This window comes from Oncorhynchus clarkii, chromosome 19, assembly GCF_045791955.1.
Source record: "Oncorhynchus clarkii lewisi isolate Uvic-CL-2024 chromosome 19, UVic_Ocla_1.0, whole genome shotgun sequence".
In the NCBI taxonomy this organism is placed as follows: Eukaryota; Metazoa; Chordata; class Actinopteri; order Salmoniformes; family Salmonidae; genus Oncorhynchus; species Oncorhynchus clarkii.
In genome coordinates this window covers 61836863-61851294 of record NC_092165.1, presented here as the reverse complement: position 1 = coordinate 61851294, position 14432 = coordinate 61836863, and the positions used below count along the sequence as shown (strand labels likewise).

Here is a 14432-nt window from a genome sequence, read left to right as displayed (position 1 = left end):
AACCAGGTACAGCAGCTGTATCGTTTAACTCAAACAATCCTAATATGATAACAATTATCTGACTCGGACAATATCTTAATTAAACCTTGACTAGATATAGAAGGTACCGACGACGAGAGCAATGACTAGCCCACAGCTGTTTTAGACTGTCCAGGTTATATTTCAAAATCCGTGTGACAACATCAACATAGCCTGATCCTTTGAAAACAGGAGATTGGGTTATCTTGCAGATCTATCTTGCAGATCATGTGTGATGCTGTAGGAGTCAACCTCCAGGTCAGTCTCGCTCAGGGGTGAAGTCCCTTCTAGGATCTACTTCCCCTTCTACAAGTCATAAACTTAACCATTAGTGTGGGGGGGGGGGGGGCAGAACTGACATTAAGATCAGAAACTAGGTGAACTTCACCCTACTGCAGCAGAGTTACCTGCAGAGCAGAGCAACCAGCAGAGCAGAGCTGACAACCAGCAGAGCAGAGCTGACAACCAGCAGAGCAGAGCAGAGCTACCTGCAGAGCAGAGCTACCTGCAGAGCAGAGCAACCAGCAGAGCTACCAGCAGAGCTACCTGCAGAGCAGAGCAACCAGCAGAGCTACCAGCAGAGCTACCTGCAGAGCAGAGCAACCAGCAGAGCTACCTGCAGAGCAGAGCTACCAGCAGAGCAGAGCAGACAACCAGCAGAGCTACCAGCAGAGCAGAGCAACCAGCAGAGCAGAGCAGACAACCAGCAGAGCTACCTGCAGAGCAGACAACCAGCAGAGCTACCTGCAGAGCAGAGCAACCAGCAGAGCTACCAGCAGAGCTACCTGCAGAGCAGAGCAACCAGCAGAGCTACCAGCAGAGCTACCAGCAGAGCAGAGCTGACAACCAAGTGGGCAAACTGGCTCCTGATCTCCTCTCATTAGTGTTCATAGAAATCAGAGCAGTAAAAAAAATACAAATAGAAAAACATGATTCTCGTCCAAAACAAACTCTCACAGGGATATAGTGAAATTCATCATAAAAACACATCTTTAAAAAAAGGTCTCATTAAAACCGGAGGGGGAAAAAAAACAAGTTTGAAATCAAAGCTATGATTAGAAGAGAGTAGTGATTAAAAAATTAAAAAATATTCAAACTTTATTCCTTGTCAGTGAAAAGACAAGACTTGTCTACTCGGACCCCTCCTTTTTGCAGACACCGCAACCTGTCTCTTCAACTAGACACACTTTCTCGATTGTCATCAGGATACTGAGGGAGAGAGACAAAAAAATAACATTATTAGACCATGGAAGCAGCTCACTGGAAATGAAATAAACCTTGAACAAAACCATTTTTTGTTTTGTTTTTGTTGGTCAAATCGTGCATTAGTGAAACTCGTCTTCATTGAAAAGCTTGAATTGACATGGATAGTGTAACGCGAGGTTGGTGTCACTTCCAATTATCTTCAATGCGGAAAATGTGGAATTTTCTGAATAGAAATTGAATTGATCTAAACCCTTGTGGGGAAGTATAAAAAGAGGGAGGTATGAGATGGATACAGTACCAATTTGTTCCATATCTTGACACACACAGGTTGAACAACATGTACAGGTCCCGCAGATAATACTCATGCTGTAACACAAGAACACACGCCACAACTTCCACATACTGTACTCTGATCTAACTTAAAATCACAACAATGACAACTGGGACAGAGCTGTGGAGACCTGGGGGCTGGGTCAAAGCTGGGGAGGCCTGGGTCAGAGCTGGGGAGACCTGGGTCAGAGCCGGGGAGACCTTGGGGCTGGGTCAGAGCCGGGGAGACCTTGGGGCTGGGTCAGAGCCGGGGAGACCTTGGGGCTGGGTCAGAGCTATGGAGACCTTGGGGCTGGGTCAGAGCTGGGGAGATCTTGGGGCTGGGTCAGAGCTGGGGAGATCTTGGGGCTGGGTCAGAGCTGGGTCAGAGCTGGGGAGATCTTGGGGCTGGGTCAGAGCCGGGGAGACCTTGGGGCTGGGTCAGAGCCGGGGAGACCTTGGGGCTGGGTCAGAGCCGGGGAGACCTGGGGGATGGGTCAGAGCCGGGGAGACCTTGGGGCTGGGTCAGAGCCGGGGAGACCTTGGGGCTGGGTCAGAGCCGGGGAGACCTTGGGGCTGGGTCAGAGCCGGGGAGACCTTAGGGCTGGGTCAGAGCTATGGAGACCTTGGGGCTGGGTCAGAGCTGGGGAGATCTTGGGGCTGGGTCAGAGCTGGGGAGATCTTGGGGCTGGGTCAGAGCTGGGTCAGAGCTGGGGAGATCTTGGGGCTGGGTCAGAGCTGGGGAGATCTTGGGGCTCGGTCAGAGCTGGGTCAGAGCTGGGGAGATCTTGGGGCTGGGTCAGAGCTGGGTCAGACCTTGGGGCTGGATCAGAGCTGGGTCAGAGCTGGGGTGACCTGGGGGCTGGGTCAGAGCTGGGAGACCTGGGGGCTGGGTCAGACCTGGTGAGGCCTGGGTCAGACCTGGTGAGGCCTGGGTCAGACCTGGTGAGGCCTGGGTCAGACCTGGTGAGGCCTGGGTCAGACCTGGTGAGGCCTGGGTCAGACCTTCGGGCTGGATCAGAGCTGGGGTACCCTGGGCCGGGCTATACGTACCTCAGTGGAAAACCAGGTTAAGCAATGTTTCTTGTAGCGACTGACAGCATCCTTGTAGCACTGGTTTTGCATCAGATCCATCTTCACACTCAGAATCTTCGGATTCTCGTGGTTATCGCCCGTCACACACTGCACCACCTTGTGCATCTTCTGTGTCAGCTGCTCAATCTCCTAGTGGGCACACAGGACACAGACAATCAGAACAGTTCTCCAAGGTTCCCACTTCTATTAAATAACAGAAGCATCTTATGATATAGCCAGGGGTCATGTTCATTAGGCACGAAACGGAAAACGATCCAAAATAGAGCGAAATGGGGAGGTACCATGCGACTTCATTGAGAAACACTTTGGTTTCCATTACAGTGTGCCCAAATGCATACAACCCAGGTTCGTCAGGAAATGTAAAAAAAGTGTAAAGTAAACACCATTTCCTGTCCATTACGCCTCTCAGAGATGGAACGCAACACCCTGCTACAACTCAACTCCCCGTGGAGTGAAACAGGTATGGGACTGTAGGTGTGAGTAAGGATGACAAAGGCAGAGAGAGTGGTACCGTTTACAAGGAATTTATTCCGTCACACAGTAATATGGGGAAAAGGGGCTGGACGGAACCAAAGCAAAGGAAGTAAATGTCCAAGCCCCCTCACCTGCCGACCCACAACTTACCTAACTAGCACCACCTGGTGCACTAACCAAAATACAGGGGGTGGTCCTCCCAGGTCTTACCTAGTGTATATAGACAGTAAATACTACAGGTTATGTATTCCCGCAGGCCTCTTGCCTAAGCACTCCCAAGGTGCCTTCCCCTTCCCCCCCCGGGAACAAAAACAGAACAATACAACCATTTCAATCATCAAAACGGTCCTTTGGACATAAACAAACCTCAGGACCAGCTACAAAAACACTTCACAAAAACAAAACTCTGAGAAACAACCAACACAGGATATAACAATAAGCTCCCCCTGATCAAACACTGACTTCTATAGCTATAGGAGTCTGGAATTAAAGACAGCTGTTTCTGACAAGAGGGTAGAGGTCAGCTCCAATCATCAATGGGGCCGACCAATCAGCTGATTGGGGGAATTTCACACACACACACACACACACACACACACACACACACACACACAAACAAAACCACAACACAGAAACTGGGGAACGTAACAATTACCTTGAGCTGGTAGAGATACTCCTCGGCTGTGGATGTCCTAGTGAGGATGGCCATAGGGACGTCAGCGCTGGGGATCAGACCTGGCTCCACTACAGGCTGCAGGGTCATGGGGGGGGCAGGCCGGGCGTTGGCATTACCTTGAAAAGCCTTTACCTTCATATTGGCCAGAGTCTAGGGAAAGATTACACAAACATAGATATAGTTGGTTCAACACCGAGACACCCAGTTGGTTCAACACTGAGACACCCAGTTGGTTCAACACTGAGACACGCAGTTGGTTCAACACTGAGACACCCAGTTGGTTCAACACCGAGACACCCAGTTGGTTCAACACCGAGACACCCAGTTGGTTCAACACTGAGACACCCAGTTGGTTCAACACTGAGACACCCAGTTGGTTCAACACTGAGACACCCAGTTGGTTCAACACCGAGACCAGTGGCTACCAGTCATTCAGGGTCTGTTTTGAGCCCCACATTTTTAGCAAAAAAAAAAAAGGGGGGGGGGGGGGCTTGTCTGTTTTGCATGTTGTGTTGGCATTAATACGAGTCACATATCAGTTTGCAAACAATGTAAAAAGATCACAGAGTTAATAAAGCCACTACAAACATGATCTCTGTTTTGCTTTCTTGAGTAAGGCAGCTCCAAAATGCAGGTGTTTCAGCCTAGCTCAGTGCCTTCTGTGGTAGTGGGGCGAGCCAGCAGAAAATACGGAGCGTTGCGCCGTGATTGGCTCAGTGTTCTGTCACTCATGGAGACACATCCCTGCAAAATCTACAGGGAGAGCTCGAAAATTCAAGCCCCTTTGGGTGCTGCCATAGAGTTACATTAGAAGTGCCCATCCAAGAAGGCTCAAGGTCATTGGCCACAGATAAAATGATGTCACATCACATTATAAATACCGTAGCTTTGATTGGACTGATCAGGTCAACATCTAACTTTCAAAATCTTAGCTAACAGTCATCATGAATCAAGTCGACAATCTACTGGCAAATCCTTTTTAATCCTTGTCATATGAGAAAGTATATGTAACAGTATAACTTTAGACCGTCCCCTCGCCCATACCCGGGCGCGAACCAGGGACCCTCTGCACACATCAACAACAGTCACCCCTCAAAGCATCGTTACCCATCGCTCCACAAAAGCTGCGGCCCTTGCAGAGCAAAGGGGGAACAACTACTTCAAGGTCTCAGAGCGAGTGACGTCACCGATTGAAACGCTATTTACCGCTAACTAAACTAGCGGTTTCACATCCGTTACATATAGATAAAACGTATCGGTGCTCATCGGCCGTGTCGGCCGCACTGCTAACTAAGCTAGCGGTTTCACATCCATTACATATAGATAAAACGTGTCGGCCGCACCGCTAACTAAGCTAGCGGTTTCACATCCGTTACATATAGATAAAACGTATCGGTGCTCATCGGCAATTTGACAAACATTACACAACAAGTCGGAAATCGCAAATTCGACAATGAGTGGTTTGGGAATGAATCAGTGGCTAACTGCAAGCTTTACATACATTTTGGCCCATTCCTCCTGACAGAGCTGGTGTAACTGAGTCAGGTTTGTAGGCCTCCTTGCTCGCACACGCTTTCAGTTCTGCCCACAAAGTTTCAATAGGATTGAGGTCAGGGGTTTGTGATGGCCACTCCAATACCTTGACTTTGTTGTCCTTAAGCCATTTTGCCACAACTTTGGAAGTATACTTGGGGTCATTGTCCATTTGGAAGACCCATTTGCGACCAAGCTTTAACTTCCTGACTGATGTCTTGAGATGTTGCTTCAATATATCCACATACTTTTCCTTCCTCATGGTGCCATCTATTTTGTGAAGTGCACCAGTCCCTCCTGCAGCAAAGCACCCCCACAACATGATGCTGCCACCCCCGTGCTTCACGGTTGGGATGGTGTTCTTCGGCTTGCAAGCCTCCCCCTTTTTCCTCCAAACATAACAATGGTCATTATGGCCAAACAATTCTATTTTTGTTTCATCAGACCAGAGGACATTTCTCCAAAAAGTACAATCTTTGTCCCCATGTGCAGTTGCAAACCGTAGTCTGGCTTTTTAATGGCAGTTTTGGAGCAGTGGCTTCTTCCTTGCTGAGCGGCCTTTCAGGTTGTCGATATAGGACTCGTTTTACTGTGGATATAGATACTTTGTACCTGTTTCCTCAGCATCTTCACAAGGTCCTTTGCTGTTGTTCTGGGATTGATTTGCACTTTTCGGACCAAATTACATTCATCTCTAGGAGACAGAACGCATCTTCTTCCTGAGCGGTATGACGGCTGTGTGGTCCCATGGTGTTTATACTTGTATACTATTTAACTTTTCTTTTAGATTTAAAGCTAGACAATAGATTTGAAGTTAACAGAATATATTGTGATTCCTTATCGCTAGCCATTTCAATGGGAATTAGGTACTTTTCCCCCCCTCTGAATCCCTCACCTCGTTTCCAAATTGCATGATGTGGCTCTGGACGATCTTGAACTGTCTCATTAGGGTCTCCTTGCTCAGGTCCTCCTGGACAACAAAATCAGGGAGAGGAAGACATTAATCACACCAGAGTCTTCCATCCAGTTAAATCAAATCAAATGTATTTATATAGCCCTTCTTACATCAGCTGATATCTCAAAGTGCTGTACAGAAACCCAGCCTAAAACCCAAAACAGCAAGCAATGCAGGTGTAGAAGCACGGTGGCTAGGAAAAACTCCCTAGAATGGCCAAAACCTAGGAAGAAACCTAGAGAGGAACCAGGCTCTGAGGGGTGGCCAGTCCTCTTCTGGCTGTGCCAGGTGGAGATTATAACAGAACATGGCCAAGATGTTCAAATGTTCATAAATGACCAGCATGGTCAAATAATAGTAATCACAGTGAACAGTTAACACTGTACCAGACTTACCACATCAGAGTTTTCCATCCAATTAACACTGTACCAGTCCCCCAGGTAGGTCTTCCTCTTCTCGTCATAGTAACAGGCATAGGAGTTGGTTGCTGTGGTGGCATACACTGAAGGAGAGACAGACCGATTTATTAAGACACTGGAAGAGGGAGAGCGTTAAAAACAGGCTATATGGCTTCCAGGACACTGGTTATACACCATCACAAAAATATGGTAGAGGCCATGGCTGCGAATACAGAGTTCTCCCTCCGGAAACCTCTCTCAAAGCTAAGGAGCCGGATCACATTCTGATCAGGAGTAATTTAACGTGGCTACTGCTCACACCCCCCCCCCTGGCTTTAGGTTTCTCTACTCACCCTCGTACGCACCATGATGATGAAGTCTCTCTCTGCCTCATAATTCTGAACAGCTGAAATAAAAACCCTGCACAATCCCCAAAATATTTACTGGCCATGCTACCTTCTCTGTCTGTCTGAAATTACAGTTGCACAAGCAGGACTCAGGCCCTACATCTTGCATTGGAGTACAAACAATACACGGTTGGTGTGATGATTTAGGCTCATCTTTATAGTTGCTGCCATATCAGAGCCACTAGTCAGAGTTCCAGAAAAAGAGCCCAACTTTTTTTAGACAGTTCGAGCTCAACTACTACTGATTGGTGATGATAATCTACATAGTTATTCTGCTTTAGACTGTCTCCTATTGGTGATGATAATCTACGTAGTTATTCTGCTGCTTTAGACCGTCTCCTATTGGTGATGATATTCTAAAGCAGAATAACTATGTAGATTATCATCACCAATAGGAGACAGTCTAAAGCAGAATAACTGTCTCCTATTGGTGATGATAATCTACATAGTTATACTGCTGCTTTAGACTGTCTCCGATTGGTGATGATAATCTACGTAGTTATTCTGCTGCTTTAGACTGTCTCCTATTGGTGATGATAATCTACGTAGTTATTCTGCTGCTTTAATTGGTGATGATAATCTACATAGTTATTCTGCTGCTTTAGACTGTCTCCGATTGGTGATGATAATCTACGTAGTTATTCTGCTGCTTTAGACTGTCTCCTATTGGTGATGATAATCTACGTAGTTATTCTGCTGCTTTAGACTGTCTCCTATTGGTGATGATAATCTACATAGTTATACTGCTTTAGACTGTCTCCGATTGGTGTTGATAATCTACATAGTTATTCTGCTGCTTTAGACTGTCTCCGATTGGTGATGATAATCTACATAGTTATTCTGCTGCTTTAGACTGTCTCCTATTGGTGATGATAATCTACATAGTTATTCTGCTGCTTTAGACTGTCTCCGATTGGTGTTGATAATCTACATAGTTATTCTGCTGCTTTAGACTGTCTCCTATTGGTGGTGAAAATCTACATAGTTATTCTGCTGCTTTAGACTGTCTCCGATTGGTGTTGATAATCTACGTAGTTATTCTGCTGCTTTAGACTGTTTCCTATTGGTGATGATAATCTACATAGTTATTCTGCTGCTTTAGACTGTCTCCTATTGGTGATGATAATCTACATAGTTATTCTGCTGCTTTAGACTGTCTCCGATTGGTGTTGATAATCTACATAGTTATTCTGCTGCTTTAGACTGTCTCCTATTGGTGATGATAATCTACATAGTTATTCTGCTGCTTTAGACTGTCTCCGATTGGTGTTGATAATCTACATAGTTATTCTGCTGCTTTAGACTGTCTCCTATTGGTCATGATAATCAACATAGTTATTCTGCTATATCATAGCAAGAGTTGCTGAAAAAATAACTAGCCAATGTTTGTAATAATGATACAGTCACTATTTTGACTGCCTGCATGTCTTGCTTCTGTTCGGTATGCTTGCCTAAATATACTGTTGTTACAACACACTACAAAGTTTGTAAAAACACGTTGATCAGGTATTTTGTGTACAACATGATCACTGCTTGTAGCCTAAACAAACAACACAACATTAAATCACGCTTGAGGTATGGAATGCATAGTTTGAATAGCCACGACAAGTCGGGCTCGCAGCCATTCCATATGTTATAAGTTATAACTAAACATCCATAGCTTTCTTGAGTGTTTTTACAGTTTTAGCGCAACGTCGAGCTCGTCATGATTTATTGCTGTACTGTAGACAAAGGAAGACTTTGGCCTGTGGGTAACAATACAACGTTATACATTTTATTTTATGTATTTCACCTTTATTTAACCAGGTAGACCAGATCACCTTTATTTAACCAGGTAGGCTAGTTGAGAACACCTTTATTTAACCAGGTAGGCTAGTTGAGAACACCTTTATTTAACCAGGTAGGCTAGTTGAGAACACCTTTATTTAACCAGGTAGGCTAGTTGAGAACACCTTTATTTAACCAGGTAGGCTAGTTGAGAACACCTTTATTTAACCAGGTAGGCTAGTTGAGAACACCTTTATTTAACCAGGTAGGCTAGTTGAGAACACCTTTATTTAACCAGGTAGGCTAGTTGAGAACACCTTTATTTAACCAGGTAGGCTAGTTGAGAACACCTTTATTTAACCAGGTGGGCTAGTTGAGAACACCTTTATTTAACCAGGTAGACTAGTTGAGAACACCTTTATTTAACCAGGTAGGCTAGTTGAGAACACCTTTATTTAACCAGGTAGGCTAGTTGAGAACACCTTTATTTAACCAGGTGGGCTAGTTGAGAACACCTTTATTTAACCAGGTAGGCTAGTTGAGAACACCTTTATTTAACCAGGTAGGCTAGTTGAGAACACCTTTATTTAACCAGGTAGGCTAGTTGAGAACACCTTTATTTAACCAGGTAGGCTAGTTGAGAACACCTTTATTTAACCAGGTAGACTAGCTGAGAACACCTTTATTTAACCAGGTAGGCTAGTTGAGAACACCTTTATTTAACCAGGTAGGCTAGTTGAGAACACCTTTATTTAACCAGGTAGGCTAGTTGAGAACACCTTTATTTAACCAGGTAGGCTAGTTGAGAACACCTTTATTTAACCAGGTAGGCTAGTTGAGAACACCTTTATTTAACCAGGTAGGCTAGTTGAGAACACCTTTATTTAACCAGGTAGGCTAGTTGAGAACACCTTTATTTAACCAGGTAGGCTAGTTGAGAACACCTTTATTTAACCAGGTAGGCTAGTTGAGAACACCTTTATTTAACCAGGTAGGCTAGTTGAGAACACCTTTATTTAACCAGGTAGGCTAGTTGAGAACACCTTTATTTAACCAGGTAGGCTAGTTGAGAACACCTTTATTTAACCAGGTAGGCTAGTTGAGAACACCTTTATTTAACCAGGTAGGCCAGTTGAGAAGTTCTCATTTACAACTGCGACCTGGCCAAGATAAAGCAAAGCAGTGCGACACAAACAACAACAGAGTTACACATGGAGTAAAACAAACATACAGTCAATAAGACAGTAGAAAAAAAAGAGAGTCTATGGGACTTGTTGTCACACAAGGCAGGGGTAGTGATCCGGTCAAAATACTAACTAGACTAGAGGAGTGTAGGATGTAACAGGCCTGTAGATCAGAGCAGGACAGTTACCAAACGCAGACCACTCACTCCTCCACTTCAATGGGGGAAAAAAAACAACAACAAAAAACAGCTGGTATCTGCTTGTACGAAGAAGAGCACGTTGTCGTAGTGACCAGATCTACCCTTAACCCATAACTTAACCCTTTTTAACACCTACCCGTATACCGACCAGACCTACCTTAACACTATATACACCTACCCGTATACCGACCAGACCTACCTTAACACTATATACACCTACCCGTATACCGACCAGACCTACCTTAACACTATATACACCTACCCGTATACCGACCAGACCTACCTTAACACTATATACACCTACCCGTATACCGACCAGACCTACCTTAACACTATATACACCTACCCGTATACCGACCAGACCTACCTTAAGAACACTATATACACCTACCCGTATACCGACCAGACCTACCTTAAGAACACTATATACACCTACCCGTATACCGACCAGACCTACCTTAAGAACACTATATACACCTACCCGTATACCGACCAGACCTACCTTAACACTATATACACCTACCCGTATACCGACCAGACCTACCTTAACACTATATACACCTACCCGTATACCGACCCGTATACCGACTTTGGGTTGTTATTATAAAAATGGGCTGTTTTTGGAATGCGTAAACCACAACAGTAACTGTAATTGCGGGGCTGGAGGATAGTAATTCCAAACAACGACACTTCTGTCTGCTCCTCACAGCTAGGAGAGCTGAAAAATAGCACCGATACGTCTGTCTGCTCCTCACAGCTAGGAGAGCTTTAAAATAGCACCGATACGTCTGTCTGCTCCTCACAGCTAGGAGAGCTGAAAAATAGCACTGATACGTCTGTCTGCTCCTCACAGCTAGGAGAGCTTTAAAATAGCACCGATACGTCTGTCTGCTCCTCACAGCTAGGAGAGCTTAAAAATAGCACCTTTATAGTTGAAGACTCTTTTGAGTCATAAAAGTGCATTGAAATAACTTAGAAACTGGTGTGTTTGGGGGGGGTGGAGTCAAAGAGCCGGTAAAGAGCGGTCAACCTCGTCCCAGTCACGAGGGACGGTCAACCTCGTCCCAGTCACGAGGGACGGTCAACCTCGTCCCAGTCACGAGGGACGGTCAACCTCGTCCCAGTCACGAGGGACGGTCAACCTCGTCCCAGTCACGAGGGACGGTCAACCTCGTCCCAGTCACGAGGGACGGTCAAGTGCATCTTGTGATAGTGTTTTGGGTTTGTTCCTGGAAAGTGATAGAGTCACAGGGGAGGTTCAAGCGCAGCGTAACTCACCATGGATGTCATCAGGCAGCTTGGTCATCATTAATCCTGAATCACAGGCATCAATATAGAACACCAACTGTGTAGGAAGATTAAGAACAAGATGAGTCAGTCGACACTATCTTCTCCTGTACTTTCAATGGAAGTAACGCTATGACATTGTTCGCCAAAATATGTAAATCAACTGGAGAACCGGGAAATATCAATAAACAAGATTCCGATTTTAAAATCAAAAATCAGAAGAAAAAAATTGTTTTAAAAACAGGTAAAAATTACACCTAAACATGCGTATGTTGATTTTGTCTACCCACACCAGATGCGATCAGGACACGCAAGTTGAAATATCAAAACGAACTCTGAACCAACTATATTCATTTGGGGACAGGTCGAAACGCATGAAAGAGTCAAGGCAATTCAGCTAGCTAGCTTGCTGTTGCTGGCAAATTTTTCCTGGGACATAAACTTTGGGTTGTTATTTTACCTGAAATGCACAAGGTCCTCTACTTGACAATTCATCCACAGATAAAAAGGTAAACAGAGTTTGTTTCAAGTAATCTCTCCTCCGTCAGGCTTCTTCTTCTTCTGTGCTCTTTATATGGCGGTTGGCAATCAACTTTAAGGTGCGTTACCGCCACCAACTGGACTGGAGTGTAAACCTCAGTTCAACTTTCAATCACCCACGTGAGTATGTGCTCCTAACAACCAATGAGATGGAAGAGGCGGGACTTGCAGTGCGTCAAGCATCACAAATAGAATCAAGTTCTATATTAGCTCTTGGCTACGCAGACACTCGTTGACGCGCGCAAGCAGGTTGGATGAAATGATTGAATAACATGCATGTGTACATTTATTGTATAACGCGAGCAGTGTGGTCAGAATGGAACAGCAGGGACTGTGGAGAGACACACACACACACACACACAGTAATATAGTTGTATGGTGGTATTATACATGTTGTATTGTAGATATATAGCGGTGTAATAATGTTATATGATGTACTGATTTATCTGTTGTTTTATGGGTAATGTAAGTAGCGTCTTAATGTGTTTGGGCCCCAGGAAGAGTAGCTGCTGCCTTGACAGGAACTAATGGGGATCCATAATAAACCCCAGGAAGAGTAGCTGCTGCCTTGGCAGGAACTAATGGGGATCCATAATAAACCCCAGGAAGAGTAGCTGCTGGCTTGACAGGAACTAATGGGGATCCATAATAAACCCCAGGAAGAGTAGCTGCTGCCTTGACAGGAACTAATGGGGATCCATAATAAACCCCAGGAAGAGTAGCTGCTGCCTTGGCAGGAACTAATGGGGATCCATAATAAACCCCAGGAAGAGTAGCTGCTGCCTCAACAGGAACTAATGGGGATCCATAATAAACCCCAGGAAGAGTAGCTGCTGCCCTGGCAGGAACTAATGGGGATCCATAATAAACCCCAGGAAGAGTAGCTGCTGCCCTGGCAGGAACTAATGGGGATCCATAATAAACCCCAGGAACTAATGTGGATCCATAATAAACCCCAGGAAGAGTAGCTGCTGCCTTGGCAGGAAATAATGGGGATCCATAATAAACCCCAGGAAGAGTAGCTGCTGTCTTGGCAGGAACTCATGTGGATCCATAATAAACCCCAGGAAGAGTAGCTGCTGCCCTGGCAGTAACTAATGGGGATCCATAATAAACCCCAGGAAGAGTAGCTGCTGCCTTGGCAGGAAATAATGGGGATCCATAATAAACCCCAGGAAGAGTATCTGCTACCTTGGCAGGAACTAATGGGGATCCATAATAAACCCTAGGAAGAGTAGCTGCTGCCTTGACAGGAACTAATGGGGATCCATAATAAACCCCAGGAAGAGTAGCTGCTGCCTTGGCAGGAACTAATGGGGATCCATAATAAACCCTAGGAAGAGTAGCTGCTGCCTTGACAGGAACTAATGGGGATCCATAATAAACCCCAGGAAGAGTAGCAGGAACTAATGGGGATCCATAATAAACCCCAGGAAGAGTAGCTGCTGCCTTGACAGGAACTAATGGGGATCCATAATAAACCCTAGGAAGAGTAGCTGCTGCTTTGGCAGGAACTAATGGGGATCCATAATAAACCCCAGGAAGAGTAGCTGCTGCCTTGGCAGGAACTAATGGGGATCCATAATAAACCCCAGGAAGAGTAGCTGCTGCCTTGGCAGGAACTAATGGGGATCCATAATAAACCCCAGGAAGAGTAGCTGCTGCCTTGTCAGGAACTAATGGGGATCCACAATAAACCCCAGGAAGAGTAGCTGCTGCCTCGACAGGAACTAATGGGGATCCATAATAAACCCCAGGAAGAGTAGCTATTGCCCTGGCAGGAACTAATGGGGATCCATAATAAACCCCAGGAAGAGTAGCTGCTGCCCTGGCAGGAACTAATGGGGATCCATAATAAACCCCAGGAAGTAATGTGGATCATAATAAACCCCAGGAAGAGCAGCTGCTGCCCTGGCAGGAACTAATGGGGATCCATAATAAACCCCAGGAAGAGCAGCTGCTGCCTTGGCAGGAACTAATGGGGATCCATAATAAACCCCAGGAAGAGTAGCTGCTGTCTTGGCAGGAACTCATGTGGATCCATAATAAACCCCAGGAAGAGTAGCTGCTGCCCTGGCAGTAACTAATGGGGATCCATAATAAACCCCAGGAAGAGTAGCTGCTGCCTTGGCAGGAAATAATGGGGATCCATAATAAACCCCAGGAAGAGTAGCTGCTGCCTTGGCAGGAAATAATGGGGATCCATAATAAACCCCAGGAAGAGTAGCTGCTGTCTTGGCAGGAACTCATGTGGATCCATAATAAACCCCAGGAAGAGTAGCTGCTGCCCTGGCAGTAACTAATGGGGATCCATAATAAACCCCAGGAAGAGTAGCTGCTGCCTTGGCAGGAAATAATGGGGATCCATAATAAACCCCAGGAA

General features: G+C 45.6%; 1 protein-coding gene across 1 annotated transcript in view; it reads right to left on the bottom strand.

Moving 5' to 3' along the window:
• Positions 1–841: 841 nt before the first annotated feature.
• Positions 842–14432, bottom strand: part of LOC139374545 (legumain-like) — a 34011-nt gene continuing 20420 nt past the window's right edge. The window contains exons 8-14 of the mRNA XM_071115535.1: positions 11501–11567; positions 6662–6768; positions 6207–6281; positions 3758–3928; positions 2587–2757; positions 1523–1590; positions 842–1227 (exon numbers count right to left, since the gene is read on the bottom strand). Of these exons, the coding sequence (XP_070971636.1) occupies positions 1149–1227; positions 1523–1590; positions 2587–2757; positions 3758–3928; positions 6207–6281; positions 6662–6768; positions 11501–11567 (738 nt within the window). The 3' untranslated portion in view covers positions 842–1148. The remainder of the gene's footprint in view (positions 1228–1522; positions 1591–2586; positions 2758–3757; positions 3929–6206; positions 6282–6661; positions 6769–11500; positions 11568–14432) is intronic.